A 27,069-nucleotide genomic window follows, 5' to 3' on the forward strand; every position below is an offset into this window, starting at 1 on the left:
AGGAAGAACAATGTGATTTCGGCAGGTCAGAGGTGTATCGAGGACCCTTCACAACCCTGAAAACTTAAAAGTAAAATTTTAAAACAGATTCTAAATTTGACTGGAAACCAATGACGACAAACCAAGACTAGAGAAATGTGAGATCTCCTTTGGGCTTTTGTCTTTCTGCAGCATTTTTCACAGTCTAAAGAGGATTCGTTTCAACAAGTAAAACGATTGTCACAATAATCCAAACGAGAAGAGACACAATCGGTTACATCCACGTCCATCATCGTCTAGGCAAACCTAAAAAAAACTGTGCAGCGCTTCATCACTTTCAGAGCCGTTGCTTTGCCAACACTCCAGACTTCCACTGCCATCCTCGCACTTGTGTAGGAACTCAGGACTTCCTCTTGGACCAATTAAAAACTTATATTAATGAAAGTCCGACAGCCTCTGCAGGACAGTCCAACTTTTCGTGGGTGGAAACAGCCCTAATGGCACAGAAAGGACCTAAAATTATCACAACCCTTCCAAATCGATTCCCATCTAAACAGTGAATAGAAATAATTACATAAAAATAGCATTTCTGCTGCCAATTCCTGTCCTATTAGTCTATTATAGTGTCATTATGAGAGACTGGAAGACACACCGGGGAGGACAGACTGCCCAATACTAAGCTTGTTACCTGGAGTTATACCCTTGTGGACCCTACAATCCAACTCTCACACTAAAATAAACAGTTTGAAACACATTAATTTCACCCCCACATGTTGTAATTACAGTCAAATTCTTACTTTCTTTCCCAGATATTAGCAGTGAAAAATAATCAGAGGTTACAAAGTTCCACTGAGCTTCTTTGACTTTATTGTACTGTCCCGTTGTCATGTGAACGGACACCCCAAAACACAACGTTGTTGTGTAAATGGGGCCTTATCAAAAATAGATTTCTTTAATAAAACAGTGGTCGCACCATACAGACGACGAGATCTTTTCCACAGTAATCTAAGAACTGTGGCTGCACCTCCAGTTGTCTCCGCATGATAAGAAGCAGAAACCAGAGTGAACGTACGAAAGATTAAATGTGTGAAGAGACAAAGAAAAAACGGCCTGAGTTAGAGGTATTAAAGTGAGATCCTGACAAGATCACACCCATAAATCCTCCAGCTCTCAACACGTTGAAATCTCCACCTTCTCTTTAACACGTCTGCGTCGATATTCCCAGAGTGAGTCAGCTCTCCCGCTAACGCTGTGACTCTCGCCGTCTTTCAGAGAAAAGTGGATTAACTTCGAACTGAAACACTCCTGTGTGTCCCGTTTCTGAGTTTCACCGCCCGGATGAAGACGGAAGCTCCGGAGTCACACATAATGAACATATCAGTTCCTTTAGTGGAGACACATGGCCCTGTTGTACCGAGGGAATTATGTCGAGCTGTGTGCTTCGGTCCGCCTTTCGGACCTTTTAACCATCAGTCTTCTTCACTGAGCTATGGGGTGGGGTGGGGTGGGGGTGGTGGTGGTGGTGGTGGTGGTGGTGGTGGGTTATCGACGGAAACCTGCAATGCATCCAACCCGACGTAATGTGCATGTATCTGGCTTCCCAACTGACCCCAAAATTTCATATTCAATCCAATATTCATGACAGCTCCATACTTGGGCTCGACTCGACTCGAAGAGGAGGTGGAGGAGAAAAAGGAGGAGGTGAGGACCAAGAGGAGGAGGAGGAAGAGGAGGAGGGAGAGTCCAGGGTTCAGACTGGGTGACAAATCAGATTAACTGTGCATTTGTTGCTGTGCTCAGACTGCGCTTTTCTCTTATCCTCTGGACACTCCTCAGTACTGTAGGGAAACAAGAAGGTGGAGGATCAAGTCGAGGCTGGGGAAAAAGATGGAGGATTCTCAATATCTGCTCTTCTAATGTCTGCTACACACTGTACAAATATCCGGCTGTCCCAGATGAAAGATAACAATCATATCTTTGGTCTTGGCTCTAAATCGATGGTCCTACGTCGCACTGTGAGACCAGCTAAAGGACGGCTGTTGTCATGGTCTTGCGACCGAAGACAACCTGCGATAAAATTCAGATAGCGTCAGATATTTGTAGTGGTGGCGACTGCTGCTGCGGCCTACGTCAACTAACTAACCGATAGAAACGCAGTATGAACTGACGTGCTGATCAACTGATGGAGCTAAACCCAAATAGATGCTTTACAGCTACAACGGCAAAACACGTCAAAAAAAGGTATGTGGGATATAAACAAAACCTTTTGGGGGATTTCTCCCCAAACACACAAATGCACAAAGGGCGAAGGCTCCGGTCAGGTTTCACTACATTCTTTTTCGTGAATGAATCACGCACGCTTACGGCGTATGATTCGGTCCCAGCTGATGTGTGGAGAAAAAAAACCCACGGTACCCTTTGTAAGACGTCAGCAGAGTATCGCAGGACGAACACACACATACAGCCGATTTATATCCAACAAGTAATTAAGAGTGCCTGAAGGAAACCAGAGCTCACACAGCGAGAACATGCGAAGTGGATACAGAACTACCAGGAGAGCAAGTCAGTGTGGTACTTGTCTAAAAGCAGTCGGATAGAAGTTCAGAAACGGTCTAAAACCAGTTCATCTTGGTCAGCAAAATGAGCAAAAGAAACCTTCAAAGTACATCAGATGAAATCATTGTGAAATAAAGTAGAAAGTAATCCATAACTCATTTAAAAATACTGTGAAATGTGTCCAAAATCAGAATGATCTAGTCTAAAATATGATAAAAAAAAAATGAATGCAAGAATGTATCAAACTACTAACACATCCAAAGCTTGTTTCAAATCTAGTTTAAAATACTAAGAACCAGTCCAGAACTATACTAGAACAGTATACGTTTCTAGATACTCTGGACCCCGCCCTCTTCTTACCTTGTATGTCCTTAAGCTTATCATGTAGGCAGTTGGTTCACAGTCAACTACCGACCTTTACTATCCCATTGCGGCACCCCGGGGCAGGAGTCGTCTAAAATATGCCTAAAACAGTCTGGACTATTGTAAAAGTTATCTAAAGCATGTTTTAAATGTCAGAAATATTTCCAGATCCAGTCCAGAAGATCATTTGATGATAATCTTTATTACAGAAATATCAATCATAAAAACCTTTTAAAATATGTGTACATATATACACACTCCATGTTTTACGTACCCATATCCCTGCAGCTATAGTCTATTTAAAATACCACACATGTACACAAACAGGAATCATATCGGAAAAGGAAGAAGCAAAACTTAATTGATATTAGAGAATGTAATTTTAATATGCACAAAGACTAATGAATTTTCTGAAACACATTTAAGATTAGACATTGTCTGAAACAGGGGTGTCAAAGCTGGGCCGTTTGGAGGCTCTGATCCAGCCCATCAAGGCACCGAGCAAATGGTAAAAATAGTAGAGAAGACACGATACAACACTGAGACCCGAGCTGAAATATTGGTGATGATGACACGAAAGTGAGCAAATTAGTATGAGCCTCAAAGCCGTGCTGTCAGAGTGAGTCTATAAAGACATGCATAATGCAACAGAAGACGTTTTGTGAATATTTCACTGCATTTTTTCGCCAGAAGGTTTCATTAAAATTAACTTTATGTTGATATTATCATAATTTTTTGGCAATAATTGTTTGTTTTTTGTGAAAATAGAGATATCTTCATCATGTATACTCTACGTCACAAGAAAGTTTGAATTTAAAGCTTATTATGGCACAATGTCAGCGCTCACTGAATTAAAATGAGTTTGCTCAAACATATCCGCAGAACTAGCTTATAATAGCGTATAAGAAATCTGAAATCAGCGTAAAATCTGTCCTGCTTTGTGTAACCTGAGAGTAAGTGTTTTTCAGCGACACAGTAAAATAAATATAATACAATATATAAATACAGCTAGATTACCTAAAGAAACTCAGATGGTTTTGGAGCTGCGTGTCAAAGTAACATCTTCATCTGGGATCCAGATAAATGTTCACGCCCTCCCTGATAAATCCTACCCTCTAACAGACAGTCAGTGGTCCTAATGTTCTGGCTGATGGGTGTATCTGTGTTATTGATCATCTGTTTCATCCTACAGGGGGCAGTAATAACCCTTTCCCCTGCTCGTCTGGACGAACGGAGGATGTGTCCTCATATTTGTGGCTGTTGCCTGATTACAAAACGCTCCAAACTTTTCCACCTCCGTCTCGGATCCGTCCTAGGGAGCTCGTCCACGGCCCCGCGGGACACAGGGAGTGGGAAAATGACGCCGAGGAAAAGCACTGCGAGGCTGGAGGGAGGAGGAGGAGGGAGGAGGAGGAGGAGGAGGAGGAGGAGGAGGAGGGAGGGGGCTGAAGGATGTGAAGCTGAGGGGATGGATAGAAGGAGGAAGGAGGAAGGAGGAGGGGGGTACACAGTGGAGACGACTGGAGGTGTAGCCATAGAAACAAAGGAGGCTCCACTGATCTCATTAGAGACAAACAGCCGGGAGACGAGCTGCAGCTCAGCCCGTCGCTGGCTGCTCATATCTCCACATGTACAGCTCAGGATTAATCTCATTAATTCACCATTAACAGAGCACCTCGTTCTGGGGCTGTGAGCAGCAATTACAACTGCTGGACGCAGATTATTTATTCATTTGTTTATCATTCGCCATGAAAACAGAGAGGCATCGTCAAGCCAAACCGCACGAAAGACATTCACGGGTGTTGTTTGCCGGTGTCACACATGAAGGAGCAAACCGATGTGTTTTCAAGGATAAAACTGCTGCTGGCTGGACTAATGTCACACATAAACACACACAAACACAAAGGAGCAGGACCTGTTTTTAATAACATCCTTTAGGTTTTTTCCAGTTTTCATCAAGTACTTTGATTCATGAAGAAATACTGTATAAACAGAAGACTACTAGTCTATTATACAATGAAAATCTATCAAAACATGATCAAAAATGTCAAAAAAAAACAAAAAAAAAAACCTTCAAACAAGAGTCCAAAACTAGTCAAACTTATGCCCCAGAAAACTAGGAAAACTAGTCTCACACACACCAAAAATATCAGTCTAAAAGAAGTCTATGACTTGTCCCAAAAAAAAAGTCTAAACCAACACAATCTGTCAAAAAGTAGCCAAATATGCCAAAAGAAATACTTTAAAACAAGCCTAAACTTGTCCGTCACTAGTCAAAAATCAAGTTTAAATTAAGTCGAGCAAAACTACTCCAAAAGTAGTCTTAGACTGAAAATCAATCTAAAAAAACCTCCGCAACTAGTCCCCAAAATAGTCCAAAAGAAGACTAACATATGTAAAAAAAAAACTAGAAAAATATGCCAGGAAAATACTCTAGAACTAGTCTGTCATAGGTCAAAAACTTGTGTAAATCTAATCCTTAAGAAGTCTCAATTACTGTATGTTCAAAAGTGGTACGCCAGAAAACTCGCAGTAAAACTAGTCTAACATACAACTAAAACAGATTAAAACTACTCTATGACTAGTCTTGACAGGAATCTTGTAGTAGTCTAATGTACACAGAAAATCTGTCAAAAAAGAAGTCTATAAATAGAGTCCCCCCCTAAAAAAAAAATAAACTAACGTCTGTCAAACAACTGAAAAAACATAGAAATATCCTCTAAAACTAGTATAACATAGGCCAGAAACTAGTGTAAATCTAGTCCATAACAAGTCTGAAATGTAGTGTTAATGATTACTGCTCCTAAAGTAGTCTAAAATGTGTTATAAACTAGTCTAACTTCCAGTAGAAATCAGTCTTAATCTCGTCCATTACAAGTCTGAAATATGTTTCAAAACTGGTCTTAAATACGCCAGGAAACAGTTTCAAACTAGTTTCAAACTAGTCTATAACTAGTTTGAAACTAGTCTAACAAACACTATAACTGGTCTAGTGTATTTAAAGTCTGACGTTACTCCTAAACTAATCAAAATTTTATCATATACCAAACACTGTTTCAAAACTGGCCCAACACAATAATAAAACAAGATTTATTCCTCAAATTGTCAACAACCTGGATGCAATGAATCTTCACAAAATCAACAATTAAATTGAACAAAATAAAAAATTATGCGGAGTTCCTCAAGTCTCCGTCCTGGGCTCACTTCTGTTTAATATCCACACGCTCCCAGTGGCTCAGATCTTAGACAGCAACAAAATCTGTCTAGAAAATAGAGTCTTTGGACTGACTTCCTGTCACACAGAGAATAGATTTCAAAGTAAAACTAAATCTCTGACTGGTTTCGACTTCAAATCAATCACATATCTGTGGTGTTCTGATGTTCTCTCTCAGGTCATCTGGATCAAACTTGCTTTCTGTTCCAGAATCAGAACCAAATGAGCAGAAGTTACCTTCCTTGTTTGAAGGTCATAAAAAGGGACGTTACAGAATAATGTCACTCGCCCGATAAAGAGTCCGCGCATGTGTGCACGCTGTGCTAACACTGTCGCCGATAGGAACTTGCAGTCTGCTTCTTTATCAGCGGCTGCTTTAACAGAGTCTGAACTGATTAACGTCCGATGTGAAAAGTACATATACAAATATATCTATGTGCAATATGTGAAAAAATTCTGATTTATGTAGTAAAACAAAGTATTATCTTCAATGAGCTCTTATCACATCATATATATGACAGTCGGGCAGACAGGTTGATCAACACTGTCAAAAGAAACACACACAAAAACACTTTCTTGAATCTATCCACTTTATTCCAAGCTTTAGATTTAACATATTTATGTGTTTTATTATCAAAACATTTCCAAAGATCTGGTGGATGAAAAAAATTCAATGAAATTGTTGAGGAAAAATAAAAATGTCTTTGTGTGGGGACGTTTGGACGTTGCTCTTAAGTTAGCTGCTTATGTCAACAGTCTCATAAAAGGTCATAAATAATGTCAAATATTGAACCCTGTTACTGAAGTACACACAGACAGATCATTTGATGGCTGATGTTAAATATTATGATTGTGTGGTCCTGATGTACAAACACCTTTTATAAAGTTCATAAAATTTTCGCTTCAATAAATAGAACGTGCTTCTGCCTTGTGTGCATTTTGTAGACGATCAACTAAGAATAACACTTTGACTGAATGAAAAAGCGGAAAATGTGCTTTTACATTCCCAACAATAATCCACAATAACAAAGTATTTACATAATTATCACACGGGATCAAAGGGGTCACGAAATATTGACATTATCAGAGATTTTTACCAGTTTTTCAGACATTTTCATCTGATGTATTAAAACATGAAAATACACGCGTAGAGGTCAACACATTTGATGTCTTCTGGCTTTACGAGCGGGTTTTATTTGCTGATTTCCAGTCTCGGTCACTGGAGCCCTCGACGAGCCACTGACGCAACGCACAGATACAATATTTGTCCAGTCAAACGTACCGTGCACTCCAGATCGAGCGGCCGCAATAAAACCGGACCGGAGCGTCTCCGAGATGGACAGTAAGTGCAAATCAATGCTTCCAGTTGAGTCAGAGCTCCGAGGCCAAAGGCAGCGTTCATGTAATGGACATCAGCTTAACATAATGACGGAACGCGCTCAATAAACTCCACTCATCACTGTCTGGCATCCAGACAAAGAGATAACATGGCTGAATGGGGCGAAATAACCAATTCTGGAAAGAGCTTATTCAAGAGTTGCGATCTGGGCGTGGCGCCGGGCCAGAAGACATCCCGGGAGCGGTTTCGTTTCAGGCCCTCTGGATACATACTCAGCCATTCAGGCTCTGCAGTCGCTCTGAGAGCTGAGAGGGGGCAGCGGTGCCCCGCCGGGTCCCGACCCGCCTCCACAACAGGCTCTCCGATCAATGAGGCGGTCTAGGGGGTGTCGAGACCCCAAACGGGCCATCGATCGGCAGTCGAAGGCGCTTCGGTCCAAAACAGAAAAGATGTAGAGTACCTCCTCTCTGCCCTCTTCTCTCTCTCGCTCTCTAATATATATATACAGTATATATATATAATTTATATTGCTAATGTTACAACATGTAAAAGTTGTGAATGGAAACAAATACATAGATAATGTTTGGGTTATTTTGTCCTTTTGTGTTCACATTTTATTTTTTATTTTAATACTTCACTTCAAGATGATTAATAATATACACCATGAGCATCAGATAAATTAATACTAAACTTGCCTGTGCTTTAAATATTTTTTTACATTATGTGATGGTCCTTCATGTTTTCCTCTCAACTCTGGTAATGTTCAATGTTTGTTGTTCGGCCTCTAAAATGTGAAATATAAATAAAGCTGTTTTTGTCATTTTCATTCCTATTCACTGGGGTTTTTTTTCTCGTTCCTTCACACAGATACAGTGTTTGCTATAAACTGTGATGGCAGAGTCACACACTGTGAATCAGACCCTGTTCTGGCATCTGAAATGTGTTGCTGTCTGTTTACAGTGTTATACATTCACACATTTGTACACTGATTCACTCGGAAAACGGGAAAATGAGCTGAAATGAAAACGTGGTCGCTGCCGTTTAAATCCAACGCCGTCTCTCTCCGCACGTTTAGGAGGAAGTGGAGGCAGCGCTCGCATTTCCCAGCATAATCCTCCACTTCCCGAGAATAAAAGTCCATTTAAACAAATGGCCGGGAGAGTCACGTACAGCTCGGCTGCCAGTCGAGCACCTCAATCCCCACCGGGCCTCTTCAGCGCCGCTCCCAGCAAATGGGCAGAGGGTTGGAGTAGGTCTGACAGATGTAGGTTTCTGGGAAGCAGATACCATTTATTTTAAGCGGCTCCCACTCAGAAGCCGATTTTTACACCAGATTTTGTCACATTTAAGGCTCAAATTCGTCTATGAACAAAGAACAGAGATTTTTCTAGGACTGTCCCTCAGAAACAATGCGAAGAAGACGTATCATGAATGCCAAAAGTAAAGCTGGTGAGAGACAGCAGCTCTACAACAGAAAGAAGAAACCCACTGAAACTTCAACGTGTTTAGTTTCTCAATTCAACTTACAGCCAACATTTACACAGATTTTGTCATGTTTTAGGCTAAAATTCTTCTTAAAGCATCAAAATAAATAAAAAATTTTTGGACATTCTGACTCTGAAAACCTGTAAAAATGCTTGATCAAGAATTTGGAGTAACTCACTTTATTAAAAAACTTCTGCGTAGAAAGAAGATCGCTACCTGCTGTGAAGTTAATGAGTACGAGAATTAAAAAGTTCTGATTCAGGCACCGTTTGCACGAAAATGTTTTCAAGTAAAAATGAACATTTTTGACGGCAATTTTGGGATCTGTTTAAACAACGGTTCTCGGAGCCACTGAAAATGCAACTTTTTGAAAACGCTCCGACTCCGTCTACATGGGAACGGAGGAAAACACAACTTTTCTGAAACGCAGCTGCTGCACATGCACACCACAGCCGCAGTAAATAGTTGTTCTGGATATGCTCAGTAGATGGAAAACAAGAAGGTTTTCCTCCAGAGTGTCATGACTCCCGGTCCAGATTCTCCTGGGACTTGGTAGTTTAATAGATGAGAGTCACCGTAATAACAACCCAACTTGGTCATCTGTCCATACGACTGTTTGTGTACTGCCATTGTTACTGCTTACAGCGTATTGTTCTCTGCGTGCATGTGTTTGTCTTTTCATTACAAAAACAACCAACAGCGCCACCTTGTTGCCTGTCATGCTGATTACATCGTTTTGGGTGTTTCTGCCGTTTCCATGGAGACAGGCATTGTTTGTCCCTTTGCCAATTAAACACGAATCCTTATTGAGACAATACGCTTTCACTTGAAAATCATGTAAACGGTTTCAGTTCTTAATGTGCTTTAATAAAATTGATGGAATTGTTTGGTGTTGTGATCGGACCCAGGTTTAATTTATTGACACCAAGGAACCCTGTGTAATGTTTACGGCAGCTGACGTGGAAGAGAAAATGTGTAGCGAAGCCTAACTGATTTAACTTAAAATTAAAAGCCTGAACAATGTGGAGTGAAAGTGTTTCAACCAGATGTTTCTCATTCTGATCTTGGAGTGAATAAATTGCTGCTTCTTCCAAGGTTTGATACTGTTTTACATTAGCAGTGCATAAGTAGGCTATATCATACTGCACAGATGCGCAAATACTTTTTATCATTACTTCCCAAATCATACTGTTAATAAGTATTACCCAATTATATGGAAATGGAAAAATCTACAAATAAACTGAAACATTTCAAGAATTTATTTTCAGCAATCAATTAGTACTCTTAATTATTGATGCACCAAAGCAGTTTTGCTGATTTTAAGCCTTTTCAGCCTCCATGAAAGTTAAAAAGACGGTCAATGACAAGAAAATAAAGTAAAATCCTCAAGACCGATCTAACACCAGGGGCAGAAACTGTATGAAGGTGTCTAAAAGGTCCGGAAGAGACTCGTCGTGCAGGACGAAGAGGAGTCGCACTGAAAGGAGTCTGTGTTTTCAGTGCAGAAGTACACGATCTGGGTCAATACTCCACTGCTTCATGCAATAATGATGCTTTATTTATAGTGAGCTCTGTACACTAACGCCTCAGGGAAGGCAGACCGGAGCAATAATGTGGGCTTATCAAAGGAGACAAAATGCCCCCTCTAACAGGGCTAATTCATCCAGTGAAACCTGATCAATTATTCATCTATTTGTTCCAGGTTTTCCCTTCAGAGAGCGGCTGATTACAGAGGAGCTGGCTGTGCTACCGGTGTGCATTAGCTCCGACCGCAGCGCAGCCATCATCACCCCATCCACCAGACCCCCCCCCCCTTCCGCTACCTGCAGGACTCATTGACTGAGGACTGAATCAATGTTCTGCTTTCACATTATGAGATACTTCTTCATAACTCTACAAATGGCTGGAGAAGCAGAGCGACGAGCAACGGGGAACAGCTCCTTTTGTGTTCCTCAAGTTAGTCTCTCTATTCTAACAATGCTAACGTAGCTGTATGACCGTGTTGGTTTTAGCATTAGCTGAGCTGTTAGCACCGTGTGAGTTAGTTTAACGACTGATTCAATCTACAATCTGGACATTAGCTGATGTTACATTAGTTAGTGGGAGGAAGATGCTCTGTAGTCTGGATCTAAGTTCTTCTTAAAAAAAACGGATTTACGAACAATGAGAAGAGGCAACAGCAAAAACACCTGAAATAAACTTTAGACACGTTTTGGAGAGAGAAGCTAACTGCTAATAGAGCTGGGTAGTCGTCTGCTGATCACAGAGCAATAAAAGTGATGAATCTGAGTCACCGAGTTCAGACTGCTCTCCTCACAGGAAACAGACAGAGGGTTAAAACATAGGATCAACAGCCTCTCTTCTGTTTGCAGGCATTTTATTTTCCCAAAGAATCACAGCTGCTGTTCGGGGACTAAACCGTTAGACTCTGGAAAAAACAGCCAGAGCAGCATAATCCTCTTAGGTGAGGAAGAGCGAAGGACGACGATGCAGACAGACGACGGAAACATGACGAGTAGATTTGTATCGCGGGCTTCAGGAAGAACTTCGTCCTTCTCTTCACTCGAACTCTCAGGCTGTTTATAATATCCACAAAATTCAAAAGCTGCCAGGAAGAAGAGACAAAACGCCCGGACGCTTCCAACAAGAGCGTCTCAGAGCCATCGAAAACACACAGTGACATAAAAGAACTGACAGATAGTAAAACTTGAAGTTTGTCGTAAAGGAACCAAGATGGAAACTTGGGATTGAAGCAAAAGAGACGGATACAAAAAATAAAGCCGCCATATACACGAAGGAAACAGAAACCAAAGTCCAAATCGAATCAAAACCCCTGGAGGGAAAATGAAGAAGAGATACAAAGGAAAATGAAAAGCAACACGTCAAACTCAGCAGGGAAAACACACGGAGAGAAAAAGACAAGCGAGGACACAAGGACGAAGGAAAAAAAAAAAGACACTGAGCTGAACATAAAAACGAAAAGCAGCTTCTGCACATTTCGTTCTGACTCTAATCGCGGATAACTCACCAAAAATATGCAATGAACAGCTTTTAAATGGCTGAGGCCCTGTTTCACGAAAACATTTCCAAGTGAAGCGTTAATCTTTAGTTGTGTTTTTTCGGTTTGTTTACGCGACAGCGGTGCCCGGAGCCACTGAAAACTCAACTTTTTGAAAACGCTCCGACTCACGTTTCCATGGAAACAAAGGAAACACCTGCGCATGCGCAGCACCACAGCGGTTAATAGTTCCTGTGCACATGTTCAAGGAGAGGGACAATGAGAACAATGTTTTCCTCGTGACTCCCAGTCAGTCCATATTCTCCTGGGACTAGTCTTAGAGTTGACAGTCAACGTAATAACAATCCAACTTTGTCGTCTGTCCATACGAATCTCCGTGTGCTCACATTATTGATGTTTATGGCGTATTGTTCTCCGAGTGCATGTGTGTGTACTTTCATTACAAAAACAAACAACAGCGCCCACTACTGTCTCAACATGAAAACTACATTGTGTTCAGTGTTTCTGCCATTTTCAAAACAAAACTAAACTCATCATACTTTATTAAATCGCTTTGGGGAAATTCCTTTTTATCCGCATTGACCAAAACTATTTCTAGGATGCAGAGGTGCAGCCACATTATGATGTTTGCTGATGGGGGATCAAGGATTTTGCTCTGTTATGTGGAAGAAAAAAATCTCAGCACCAAGATATTTACATCATCTCCATAAGTGTTTGTATTCATTACGAGCCATATCGTTATTATCACAGTAATCTACAACGTTAGTGCTATTTCATGAATGGGTTTAAAATTGTCCTCAGGTGATTTTAACTTAGATTAGAAACGTGTGCGGGGTTGATAACTAACGGTTCTGGTTTGCGAAGCAGATCACAGCTCGTCTTATTTTGACGCCATCGCTGTTTATAACATGTCCTCCATTTGCTCCGGGGTCGCCGCTTCGAAAAGACCCGATGGGCTGGGCCAGACCTCCACCCTAGTAAGGTATAGAGCGGCTAATAGGAGCATACATCTGCCCCCATTCTCCGATCGATGGCGTATTGAGCCGTGCGCGGGGGGAACAGATCCAGCAGTTCTGCGGAGGTGAATGAACCATTTCTCACATATCTGCGACTTTCAACATTTCCATAACCCACATGAAGCCTCACAGCAGGAGCGCGACGGCCTCGGTGAAGTCCCAACGCTCCAGATAATGTTCCATCTAAATATAAAGATATCTCTGTGCTGCAGAGGTTTTATTATAAATCTAATTAATAGATGCTATCGTGGGCCAGGATTCGCTATGTTTGAAAAGCTGCACAGTCAGCATCTTCGGCTCGGCGGAATCAGAAAGAGGTCGAGACTCTCACACACGGAGAGCTCGTATTCAACTGGGAACTGGTTGCTGTTTCTCCCTCGTCTCACGAGTTTATTTTGGTGTTAGTTCACCCAACTCCGAGAGAATATTACACTTTCTGAAGCCCAATTTGTACTCCATTGGGCTTCAAGAGAAAACAACGCCCAGGGGGAAGGCACACCTCTGATAATCTAGGCGGCAGCATGCAGGAAGTTAGCTTGTAGCTCGCCGCTACAGTCTGCTGGCTTCACCAGAAGCTGAAATTCACTCACAATCAATCTTTAGGCCAAATTAGCGAAGGCATTGGGTTGCCACGACGCACCTCCACACAGCCTCTTGAGCTGACGCTACACACACCTCCACCAGCCTCTACCTACGTAGCCCTACGTAGCACAGAGCACGTGGGGTAGTATGCAGGCCATGAGGACTGTGATTGGTCCGCTCTACTACATCATGGACAGCAAGGGCTGTGATTAGATGATGTCACAGTCACAGTCAACCTTTGAGCCAAATTGCTCATTATGAGAAAAATAAACACAACCAACGAGTTTCATGCGGTTTCGTGACCGATAGTTCTACGCCCCCTAGTGTTCTGGTGGTGAACTACTTGGAGGCCCACAGAACCTCGAAGCAGAACTTTTGTTTTATCCAACCCAAACGTGTTTCAGGGTGCTGGATCTGATCCTGACACACAGTGGATGTTACTCCGACACCGACAGAAACATAAAAGTACAAATGGTTAATGGATTTAACTTATATAGAACTTTTCAGCTGCTTCGGCAGCCCTCAAAGGACTTTTCATCGTTAATCACATGCACTCATTTACACACACATTCACACTCCAACGGGGGGCGGCTGCCATTCAAGACACTGCGTTTATCCATTGGGAGCAGTGTCTTGCTCAGGGACACTTCGACTTGAAGAAACCTTCCAAGTGAGAGACGATGACTCTACCAGCTGAGCAACAGCCGCCCCCAAAAAGCTTAAATTTTTTGGGGAAAAAAAGGTACAAAAGGAGGATTTTCCACATGGAAAGATGAATTTCCAATTGGAAAGACCTGCTCTGAGTCCTCACGCTGTAATTACAGCCACCGCCAGTAAACGTACTCCGCTGTAATTAATTAGCAACAATTAGCAGAGTTTGCAAAACAGCTCAATGAGAGTGGAAAATGTGCCGTTTGCGTGGCAACATCTCGGGTCCTTTTCAGCCTGATTCAGCTCCAGTTTTCCAAACACATCGAGTGAAGCTCCTCTGGTTACATCTGGTTCCTCCTGACTGATGTCAAAAGCTGTCAGACTCGACCGGTCGGCAGTTGGAGAGCGCACAGAGACATCTGTGCGCATGCACAATAAAAGTGTTTCTGAAAAGTTGTGTTTGATCTCGTTTTCTCAGAGACAGAGTCGTTTTCAAAAAGTTGTGTCGTCGTCTGTTTACATGGAGATGGACTGGGAGCATTTCCACAAAGTTGTGTTTTCCCACGTTTTCACAGAGATTGAGTCGGAGCGTATCCAAAAAGTTCCACCTTGGGAGCCGTTTTCCAAAAGTTGCATTTTCAGAGGTTCCGAGCATCGTTGTCATGGAAACGGACCCCCTTTTGGCAATAGAAGTTTACTCTTTCTCACTTCAAAATTTTATTGTGTGACAGGGGCCTTATTGCTCCATTGTAATTTCTTCTTTTTCTTCACTGTTAAATAGGAAATAACCCTAAACTTTCACTGTAACTTCAACTGGAGAAGAGTCGTCTCAAATCATCACATCAGAATGTGTTGCAATGGTTTTGTAAAAAATTTAAATTGCATTGGGATTTAAATTTTTTTTATGTTTTTTACAAAAATATAGCATCATAAAGTTGAAAGTCCAGGTCATTAAGGTTCTCTTAAAGATTTTTCAGCCTGCATCATTAACCCAACATATTGGATGCCTTGTGGTATTTGACTCACTGCCTAACAGTTTAAACTGTGCTCACAATGCACTGCTACGTCTAACAGTGGGGGGAAAACCCAGGATACCACTGCATGCATAATGCAGCCTGCTAACTTTTTTCTTTTTTTTTCCTTTACGCAGCCACGCTTTGAATTGCAAATGAAGATTTAATTATTTACAAAGTTAAAATCTCAAGGAGGCGGACTGCTAAATTAGTCGAATAAAATGACACAAATAGCCCGACAATAACCTGTAAAATCACAGCAAACTGCCTCGTTTATGAGCCGCTAACAGGTTTAACACAGAGTCAACATGACTCCAAAAGCTTTTTAAACTTGGATTTCCTCTCGGATGAGATTAGCTAAGCGTCATATAAGTTTGATAATGCTAATCACGCTATGTTGGATACAGGCTAATGCTGCTTACAGTCGGACGTCTCTTACGTTGCTCTGAGGAGAACCAATTTTATTCAAGATTAATGAGGTATTCCTTCATTAGAAAAGAGTTTAGTCATTTAGTGACAGAACAGTTTTGGCTAATGCTAAAGCTAAAGTTAAGACTGCGCCCAGTGTATAGCATGGAGCGAGCTAGCAGAGACGTACATACATAGCGGTTCTTTCTATCTTTCTTTTCTTTGTTGTTGTCAGGTTGACAGCAGCTGTGATGTGTAACATGTCGGCGGGAAACAAGCAGAGACACGACTTTATCCGGACCCCCGCCGTTCCTCCCTGGAAACTCTGGAGCCGTTACCATGCCACAAAAGTCACCTGTCTCCTCTTCGACGGGATAAATAACTGCTGAAAGCCGCCCCGTCCCTCCTGGTAGTCATGAGAAGGCATTCTGGTAAACACGTAGAAACTCAAGACTGAAATAAATCCACAAAAAGATCACGTGGAAATACATCACACGATACAAAAGAGAGTTTTAGCCTGATTTTCTTGACAGCCTTCCAAAGGAGAGCTCTGAGAGGTCCATGGAGGTGGGTAAAAAAAATCAGTGGACTGCTTGTCTTGTCGAATCTGAGAGGTTAACTGAAGTTGCCGCAGTTGTAACTGATTCCATAGTTACAACTCTGAAGAGGAGAACAGCTGGAAGCTCAGAGGGAAAGAAATGTTGAAATGTGGAAGTCTGGTTAATCTACTGAGGGGATCCTTTAGATAAAAACTACAGGTTGGGATAACAGTGATGATAAACTGAAGGTGTTGAACTCATTTCAGTTCAGGGATCACATGGAGAATCAACTGGACCTGTGCGATTAAAGCTTCATTACGTCTAGATATAGTGAACTCCATGGTGTTTCCACTGGTTTTAGTACAAAATTCCAAGTTTTCTGCAGCTTTCACATTCCCGCCCTCATAGCTTTGATGCTTCTGTTGAGTTTCTCTCTGGGTTGTTTGGGGGCATTCAGCTGGAGGGCCGTCACGTAATTCTACCAGAGGATTTACTTTCGGGAGTAACCTGCTTCCTCTCCTTTAACACCGACCATCTCTGTGTCCGCCGCTATTGCATCATCAGTCTTCTCTGAGCTGTTCTTCTTCTGTCTTCAGTAGGAAAGCCCCGCCTCCTGTAACCGTCTCCAAAGCTCTCAGCCGGTTTCACGACGTTCCTGTTAAAGCTTCACTCTGACTCTCGCTGCTCTCTTCGTGTCAGACATCATCTCTGACGCTCGTCTTCACCCGATCCGTCCCGCCTGCCTCTCTTCCTCACCTCTTCTCTGATTGGTCCATCACTCCTGAACCTGCATCTTCCCTCCTGTTTACACATGTGTATTCTGTCTTGTCTCTACGGGGCTCTATGCCTCTTCTTTATTGTGAAGTTTTCGACTCTCAGCAAAGATTACAGAGTCTTTGCAAACATCATGCTCACCATATTTATTGTCCAAAGCCTGAGTCTTTGACTCGGGTGCCAGTTCCAGCCCACGTCTCAGAATGGGAGTTTATACGATTTTTACGATTCCATTTTTGATTCTGCTTGACGATTCGATTCTTCATCGATTCTCTTATTGATACTCATTTGAGATTCAATCCGGAGCGGTTCGAATACACGACATTCATTCAAAGTTATCTCGCACTAGATGGAATCGTTTTCTAAAAATTGGCAAACGATTCCAAGGAATTAAAACATTGGGAACCAGTTCTTGATACCCCATCCCTACCCACATCCCTCCTTCTGCTCCACAACTCAATTTGGGTCATTTTTGGATTCCATTGAAATAATCTTTTCATGCAATCCTAATTATGATAATTCAAAATAAAATAAAAAGCTGAAAGAAACAGCAGATGTTTTAAAATACTATTTGTACAAGGAGTCAAAAACAAACATGCAAACATTTTTAGTTGAATAGTTATTAAGAAAATATGAGCGATAACACTTTAACAGGCCTGAACAGAAGAGAGTACCAGTTTCTATTTCTGCTAAATAATTTAGATATTTAGGATAGAGATCTGCCCCTACTGCAATATTTTGACTACTCAAACACTGAAGTGGCCCTCCAATGACTTCCGTTTTGAGGCTTGCGCAGGAAAGTGTCAAGACTATGATAAAAACATTGTGTCAAAGCCGAAGCACTGCAGCCTTTTCAGCGTTGACATGTTTTCATGAGATTGCGGCGGCTCGAACGCTCCATCGGAGACTGGCTGAAGCTCAGACGGCCCGATAATCAGTGAGTCGCTGCTCGGCCTAATAGCTCCGGGTGTCTACACCCAACATCCTGCAGGAAATGGACGTCATCAAGGAGAAGTGATTTGTTGACATGTGTGCATGTTTTAAGTGCGCTGCTCGCATGTGTGTGTGTGTGTGTGTGTGTGTGTGTGTGTGTGTGTGTGTGTGTGTGTGTGTGTGTGTGTGTGTGTGTGTGCGAGCAATACTGGCATCTGTGGCGTGGCACCGATAAAGATGACCAGAGCTGCTGCTGTAATGGCCTCCATCCACCACCCGGCCCTTCAATTACGGTCATCAAGTCAGCCAGCCCAGCTTCAATTCAATCAGGCACTGCTCGGGCCACTCCCATACACACACACACACACACACACACACACACACACACACACACACACACACACACACACACACACACACACACACACACACACACACACACACACACACACACACACACACACACACACACACACACACTGAGGAGGGTGTAGATGCATGTAGGCCACGACAGCCTGACACTAACCTCAACAAAAGAGCTGCAAAATATATCAAGGTCAACATGCGCAATAGAGTATTTAATTCACTCGATTCACTCGAAATTGTGCAAATAATTATTAAACTTGGAAGTAAAAGGTCAATGGAATATCAAGGTGTATCGGGCTCTTTATCTTCCACTACTGTTATCTCTCCGATGGACTCATGATTCACACATTTATTCAAGCACTTCAGAGTCCCTCACTAACCTCCAGGCACGTCTTTGGGTGGTGGGAGGAAAAACCCAGCGAGGCAGAACGAGGAAGAACACGGTAACTTCACATAGAACTCATAACACCTTCAAACCCGGAACCTTTCTTGCAGAGCTCACCACTCTGCCACTGTGCCACATAGATCTGAATATGAGATGATGATAATGTCACATAACGTGCGCAGTGGGAAAGCAACCGGAGCGCAAAGGGAACGTCTGTGAATTTTACTGGCTCGATCTGAATGTGAGGCGTTTGGTTTTTACAAACTCACTCTGACAGCGGGGCTTTGAGGCTGGTTTGTGTAACCGCTGTAGCCAAGTGGCGAGCTGGAAAGTGAGGCGTTCAGGTAACACCTGAAAAACTGTTGTGTTTTAAAGAGTTTGTATGCGAGGCATTCGTAGGACATCTGACAACTGTTGCACGGAACAACTGGACCCAATAAGATAGTCTGCACATGAGGCAATCAGGGGACGTCGGTAAATTCATCACATGTAACAACCACCTGACTGGGTGGTGAGAATACGTGGGAACAAACTGTGGTGGTTGTAATGTCGTCAGCATGTGAGGCGTTCAGAGAACATCTGTAAAATGTGGTGGCTGTAGTGTAGTCAGCATGTGAGGCGTTCAGAGAACATCTGTAAAATGTGGTGGCTGTAGTGTAGTCAGCATGTGAGGCGTTCAGGGGGCATACAGTACTTGAATTGTAGCATTAAAAGAGTATACCAGATTGGATAGGTGTGGTATGAGGCATTCAGGGTGCTACAAGTGGTTGCATCTAAGGACAGGTTATAGTTGTTAAGTTGAGTTGTTTGACAGTTAGATATCAATGAAAAAACTGTTTGGACACATGCAGTATTTATATTTTTGTGTACAAAATGTAAGAATTTGATCATAGAAACTGTTAAAAAAAAAAATGTTATTTTCAGTGGAATCTCAGCAAATAATTCAGGGAGTCTCTGCTGTGTTGTCGTGATGTTTATTATTGCGTGAGCAGCATTTAGCAGAGTCAGACAGGACGTGTTCAAGGGCTGAGAGCAGGCTGCAAATAGAGAACTTATTCATGGTGAAAAATAGCAGAAGAATTCACAGCACAACAGGGGCTTGATCGAGAGTGTGAGGGTGCATGAAAATGCGCTGATGTGAACATCAGAATATTAATATAAAAACAAGCTGGCAACAAAAGGATTGTTCAAAGAGTCAAAATCTACAGCAGATTTAGGCATTGGAAAACCTTCTAAGAGGCAAAATATCTGTAACAAAGAGAGGGATCTTCCAGAAAACAATATTATGGTGCGATACAAAAGCCTGTGTGTGAGTGAACCACACTCATTCCGGTCCCTGAACGCCACTCCCGCCCTGAGCGGAGGGTGTTTAGGGACTTTCTGCAGCGTAACAGCATCCTCCGTCACTAGTCCCCCCTCCAGAACCCCCCCTCCCCTCCCCCACACACCAACAGCACTATTCCCGTACACCATTTCTCATCTGGTACCAGGGGATCCTGTCTGTTTACTCCACAGACGATCTGTGGTAACACTGTCGCTAACCCGTTAAAAATAACAGCACAAAAATACAAATATAGATATATACGTGTTGGTCTCGGTCACAAAACTGCTTTTTTGTCTTGTTTATAGTCTGTTGGAGAAAATATGCTCGCATAAAACATTACAAGAGTCTGTGGAATGGATGTCTGAATGAGCTACTGCAAAGAAATCATGAAATATGACCTTTTTTTTTAAAGTTCCCACATTAAATATTCTCTCAAGATCATTTATTAATACAACACATGAAGATCTGAGGGAAAGCTATGGAGCAACGACTCGGCAATCAACAGAGCTGAGAAAAGTGGAATTAAAATTTTAAAGAAACACATTGAAAAATACAAAAGAACAAAACTATCCGACTTTGAAACGAGATGTTCGTGGAAAGGGAGTGAAAGTAAGAAATCTCAAATTGATCATTAAAAGTACTGATAATCAGTAGAAATAGTCATTTTAATGAACATGGATAGAAGAAAATTTCATAACTAGCCAATCCATTTCAATTAGACCTTTTTTTAACATATTAAAATTAAATAGTTGTATCTTTAAATCACCTGCATGTGAGGTGTTCAGGGGAATTAAAAACATTTTCTTTTGCCTCAGTGGATAGCCAGGATGTGAGTAGTTAAGGGAACATCAATAAATCATGTAAATAGTCGGCGTAATGTGTAGATAGTTTCATCTATGGATAGCCTTCACTGGAGGTGAAGGCTACATGAATAAATTCCTAATGCATTAATAAGGAAACTGCAAGTGAGGCGTTCAGGGAACTTGTTGAATTGTTGGATCTTTGGATGAGCTGCATGTGAGGCGTTCAGGGAACTTGTTGAATTGTTGGATCTTTGGATGAGCTGCATGTGAGGCGTTCGGGGGACACAGTACCGCTGGGATTGTTGGCTAACTTACTAGTTTTAGTCAACATCCGTAGGGTTTACAGACGTCTTATTTTACATATTCTATCATTAATCATTTGTCGTATTGCACACAAACGTCCTCGTTTCTACACGTCCACTGAAGCAACGAAGAGAAACCAGCCAGGGACATTCCCAGAAATGGAGCGCCGCTGCGAGTTCTTCACTGCATTCATTTCCCGGCCCTCTGGTTCTCTGCATGTCTAATGCAGACAGCGCCACCTTAGCAGGAGTGCTGTTTATTCAGACAGGACGAAAACACCCGGCCGTCTGGAAAGGCTGGGCTCTGCTGATCATTACAAATACAACACTTACACACAAACCCACGCCAACACACACACACATACACACACACACACACAGCAAAGCGCTCCCCTCCCCTCCCCTCATTAATCGCCGCTGCCCATCAGCTCCGTCAGTTAGCAGCTGTATAAGCCATTAGGCCAGCGCTACTCACCCTGTTAGGACCACCACAAAGTCCATTACATTCCAGCCATTACGCAGGTAGGAGCCTTTGTGAAAGGCAAAGCCCAGGGCGATGATCTTGATGCCAGCCTCGAAGCAAAATATTCCAATAAAGTAGGGCTCCGTGTCGTCCTGTTCGGGAGAAAAGACGAAACAAACGGTTAATACAAAAGAAGAGCGCTGATGCCAGACGCTTTCACGGGGTCATACAGTCTGATTAGTCGAGCTGATTTGTGATCGGAGTTGATCAAAAGATGAATTTAAGGAAGTGAATTAAAATTTTAGGCTCAGCAAAGTTCTGTGGCATGAAAAACTTGGACAATCCAATCATTCACATTAAAATGTAATAATAAAATGAGGAGTTCTCACATTGAGTTCATAGAAATATACTCTGCAGGGGAATGAAAATGTGTCTGAGGTTTTATACTGAGAACTGATTAGGGCTTCAGCCACATCTCCATACAGTGGATCAATGAGCAGGGGGGTGGGGGTGGGGAGTGGTGGGAGGGGGGTGGGCTTGCTGTCTCGCGGGGTGACATTTCATTCTTGAAAAAAAACTGCCGCCGCTGCCGCCGCCTGAGGCTCTCTGATTGGACAGAGCGGCTCATAGCACTTCTTTAATGGTGGGATTTAACAAGGGAGCCCGGGATGGATGGAGCGGGAGGAGGGGGAGACGAGGCGGGGGGGGGGGGCGCAGCAGGGGTAACCTGAGGTAACGACACACTGGGGTGATCACAGGCAGCTCTGCAGGTTTCTGTTCCTCCTGCAGCCCCGAGCAGGAGGAGAAGGACGACGACGACTGGATAAAACCCAGTACCCGAGCAACAAGAGCAGCGAGCTCCGCTAAAGACGGGTTTAAAAAGTACTAAATGTTTGTACTTTGTTTAAAACACATTAAAAAAAAGGAATCACAATATAGCAGGGAAATCTGCCAACGTTAACAGAAAAACAACTAGCGAGCAGCAGCGGGTAATACCACTCTGAACCACTAGGTGGTGCAGTGAGTCACTAATCCCAGAGTAAGAGAACAGAAGAAGATTCTTGTAAAACTCACTGCTGCATAAACATGGCATTATTTATTTTCTTCAAACTGACTTAAAACTAAGTCTGCTGCTTAAATTAACACCATCGTGATTAAAACGTTTTTTTTTAATACTGTAAATGCTTTTTCAAGCTTTTTTTTCAAGTAAACGAGTAGAAAAGATAAGAATAAAAAAAAAAACAAGCAAATAATAAAACAGCTACAATAACTAAAATGGCTGAAGCCCCCGAGGCGTCGTTTACAACGTTTCAAGTGAAAATCATTGTTGTGTTTCCATTTCAGAAAAGTTTCATGTTTACGCGACGTTTTCAAAACAATGTCTGTTTACACGAAAACGGCAGAAACGCTGGAAACGCTTTTCAGGCCACGAGTTGGCGCTTTTGTAATAAAGCCACACGCACACACACGGGTGCAGAGAACAAGACGCTATAATCATTAACAATGGTGAGAACACAGACATTCGTATGAACAGACGACCGAGTTGAAACGTTATTGTCCATCTACTCATGCATGTGCAGAAGAACTATTTCCGACGGCCGCGGCGTGAATGCACGGCAGCGTTTCAGAAAAGTTCTGTCTTCCCCCGTTTCCATGGAGACGGAGCCATTTTCACAAAGTTGCACTTTCAGTGGCTCCTCGCGCCGTTGATTAAAGGGACACCCGCAAAGCTTCAAAAGTTATTACAAGAAAAGGTAGTTGTGTAAACGGGAGCCTAAATTTAACGAAATGTTCACGCACCCAAAAAATTGAGATAAAACTTTATAAATCTAAGATACGTTACTTTCCTTCTATGGCAAAACGTTTAAAGTGTGAATATGTGTGGCGGTTGCAGACCTCTGGTCCTGAGGTTTCACCGCGTCGGGACTCACCAGGCGCTCGGACATGGGTGTCTTATCCGAGGCGGGCAGGTGCTGCTCCAGAGCCAGGACGATGCAGTTCGCTATGATGGTGGCCAGAATCATGTACTCGAACGGAGTGACGGGGTGAGTTAAGGAGAAGATTCAGACACACACTGAAAGTCTGTACAATATCCACTCAGAATAAAAAGGTTCGATGTCACAGAAGGAGAAAAACACACAATCAGAACACAAAGTAACTCGTCATTATGGTAAATTTAGTTTTAAAACTGTGAGTAAAACTCTTTTAAAGTCTTTTTTTTTTCATGACTGTAAATTTCGACACAACTGTTGATAATTTTCAGTTAAAATCCCAATAAAAACACCTCGATACCTGAAATAAAGTCTGTTGTATTTTCGTCACTTTATAATGAATTGTCGTTACACGACACCAGAGGTCTGATTTTCTATAAGAGTCCGTTTTAAAATTTTCCATTAAATAAAATCTGGAGAAAAAAAAATAACCTTTACAACGAAGCTAACTAAAAAGATTTAATTTACATGCAAAAACTTCATGTTTCATAGCTACAATTTAGAAAATAGAGTTTTTATTACATGTATGTTTTAGTTTTTGTGGCCATTTTAATATTTTTAACTTGAACTGATTTATCCAATTTTGGTATTTTAGCTATTTTTTTCCATTTCTTGTGTAATTTTTGTGATTTACAGTTTGAACGTGTTTAACTGATATTAGTGTTTTTTTTAATGATTATTGTTTCTTCAATCTCGAGATTTCAGCTGTTCTTTTTTTTTGTTTTTTCCTTCCAAAGATTTCAGCCTTTTTAGCTGAGAGGCCTAAAAAAAGAAAAAAAGCCTTGTAAAATTATACAAAAAATGATTTACATCTCGTTTTCAGGAGGCTTCATGATTAAGGGAAGCATTTTCAGTTGTAAAACACCATTGATTTAGGAAAGTTTTCACACGTGTTCTAAAGTGTACATTAAACAGTTTAAGTTATTCAACCACAAAGGAACGTTATTTAAAAATATATTACATTTTGACTTAAAAATTTGCTTTTAAAATCAACATTATATTTGTTTTTTAAGTGAACTCAAACGCTGTATATTGCATAGAGAATATAAGCCAAATAATAAAAGGTAGCTATTGTGAAGTAGGACAGCTCAATATGAAAAGGAGGCTTAAGTTTGTTGGAATGGCTTTTTAATCCTGTTGTAGCTAAAATGGCTCAAACAGCAAATGAATGGTTAAATAAAAGCCAATAAAAGAGCTTAATGATTCAAAAAAAAATAAAGATAAAGCCGCAGTTTTGGAAAAGAATTTCAAACATATAAGCTGTGTTAAAAATCAAACATGTTTAGTAGTTACTCATTTTATTTGGTGAAAAGTGAGCGGACGTTAGTGGTAAAAGTCTCTCCTCTACAGAGTTAATATAAAATTAATTCTTATTATTTTTATAAATCTGTTTTCACCGTAATCCTGAAACATTTCACACTAAAAAATAACTAAATATTCCTCGTTAAAAAACTGAAGATTGAAACAACCAGCAGAGTATAGGAGCCTACGTTTCCCACAATGCACCTGCAACAGCATCCTTCATGCTGGAGTCATACTGCAGACTGTTTACATCTAAAACCTCCAGTGTGACGTTAGAAACATGTTTCTTCTGGAGTTGATGAGTTGCGTCTGATCGACATGCAGCATCTCTGCAGCGGCAACACACACATGCGCACACACACATTTGCACACATCACACACAGATGATATACCTGCACTGCACCTCTGCTGTGTCATTACTAGCCCTACAGTCGCCCCCCCCCCCCCCCCCCCCACCCCCCGGGGCTCCCGGTGGGCTCCTGGTGGACCACCACAATACATCATCCGCTGCAGGGCAGCTCTGATAAGGCACTGCGACAACAAAGGGTGATGAATATGTCTGCTCGGCACCGACCGGCAGCCGTTGAGACTTCATCTGAATGGGATGCAACACATGCAGGGAAGCGTGCAGCGGTGAGAATATGACACAGCTCAACAGGTGGCCCTGCAGCCGGGGGACGTGTTCGAACCCTGCAACCACCGCTTTGCCCGGTGTCACAGTCACACCCATGCAGAGAGGCCTGTTGCTGAGGAGAAAGGCTGCTGCTGCTGCTGCTGATGAGGATGATGAGGATGATGATGCTGGGAGTTCAGCACCTTGGACAGCTCCATCTGCAGAGCGGAGGGAGGCTGAGGGGGGCTGAGGGGGGCTGAGGGGGGCTGATGGAGTCTGCACAGGCCAGACAGCAGCACTGAGGGCTCAGCCTCACCTCACCTGATGCAGCTGAAACAACACAAAACTGGGACTGCAGCTCTGGTTCAGGATGATTTGCCAAGAGGTGACCAAATTCAAACAAAGTTCAATCTCAACTGGAGAGGCACTGTGCAGACAAGCCACTGGAAAGCTCAACAAAAGACCCAACTGTAACACCCCAGTGTAAAGTTTTAAGTACAATTTGCACCATTTATCCAGAAGCCGAATTAAAGCGTGAGGTCGTCTGTTTGATTGCAGGAAGTGCAGCACATTATTGACGCGTGTTTCTCATCTCTTTAAACACAGACTCTCTAAATTGCGTGTTTTGTTTTGTTTTGGGGGTTGTTTTTTTTTCCCGGCGGGGCTCGCCGCGCTAAGGTGCCGGGGGAAGGATATGGCCATTCGGTGATCTTTTTGGCATATTTCCGGATGATGTTGTCCTCGCTGAAGATGAACAGCGAGCGGTTGACGGAGAGGCAGCTCTGCTTGACGGGGATGGGGTTGTAAATGGCCATAGTCCGGGCTCTCTGGGCCATCGTCTGCTTGTACATCCTCTGGACCCCGGGAGGCCCCCCCGGCGGGCGGCTGGCCCCTCTCCCCGCCGCCGCCGCCGCCGTCGCCCCCGCCGCTGTCGACGACTGGCCGGAGCCGGGACCGCCGCCGCCTCCTCCTCCTCCTCCTCCTCCTCCGTAGTCTTCGAAGCGAGCCATTGCGGGATAGCGCGGATCTTCTTGGAGAAACCAAAACTGAGAGCAGAAGAGCAATGGAGCAGAAGCATCACCACAGCGCGCCCGGCCGTCCCGTCGTACCCCGGCTGCAGGTGCTTCAGGTGGGTGAGGCGGCGGCCGCCGGCCGGCCGCTTCTCCTCCGGGCTCCACCCGCTGGGAGGGCGTCAGTGTGCGGGCTGCGGGGCTCCGCGGCCGCCCATGCTGTGTGTCACTCCGCCCGGGCGGGAGAGTGTGGCTGAAAGTTTGGTGCCATGATGCGGGGCTGTTCCTCCTCCTCCTCCCGCTCCTCCTCCCCGGGGCTCCTCGCGCACTTTCAGCCGCTGAAAATCACAGCCTGCGTCCCGCAGACACGCCGCCACATTCCCGCGCTGCCGCCGCGAGATTCAATTCGACTGTGTTATAAAACGCTTCTTTGTTTTCTGCTAAAGAAGATTTAAATAAATAAGAACCCAAAATTTTTTTAACAATATAACCTCCGCCGCTTCAAACAACTCTCCGTTCACGTGAACGCGCCGCGCGGACTGAAGCCACGTGATTCACGCGGAGGCTCCACCTGGAGCTGTTACCATGGCAACAAGGAGGAGCCTTCACAGTAAGAGCACAGAGACGGAGGTTTTCGAA

The 27,069-nt window shown here is 42.9% G+C and overlaps 1 protein-coding gene across 1 annotated transcript in view; it reads right to left on the minus strand.

Annotated features, from left to right (window-relative positions):
• Positions 1-26,430, minus strand: part of cacna1ba (calcium channel, voltage-dependent, N type, alpha 1B subunit, a) — a gene marked incomplete at both ends in the record, with an annotated part of 109,690 nt that extends 83,260 nt beyond the window's left edge. Inside the window, 3 exons of the mRNA XM_080466528.1 lie at positions 21,527-21,666; positions 23,446-23,551; positions 26,117-26,430. Coding sequence (XP_080322654.1) covers positions 21,527-21,666; positions 23,446-23,551; positions 26,117-26,430 — 560 coding nt within the window. The remainder of the gene's footprint in view (positions 1-21,526; positions 21,667-23,445; positions 23,552-26,116) is intronic.
• Positions 26,431-27,069: the final 639 nt, after the last annotated feature.

This window comes from Lipophrys pholis (genome assembly GCF_963383615.2).
Source record: "Lipophrys pholis genome assembly, chromosome: 7".
NCBI classification, from domain to species: Eukaryota; Metazoa; Chordata; class Actinopteri; order Blenniiformes; family Blenniidae; genus Lipophrys; species Lipophrys pholis.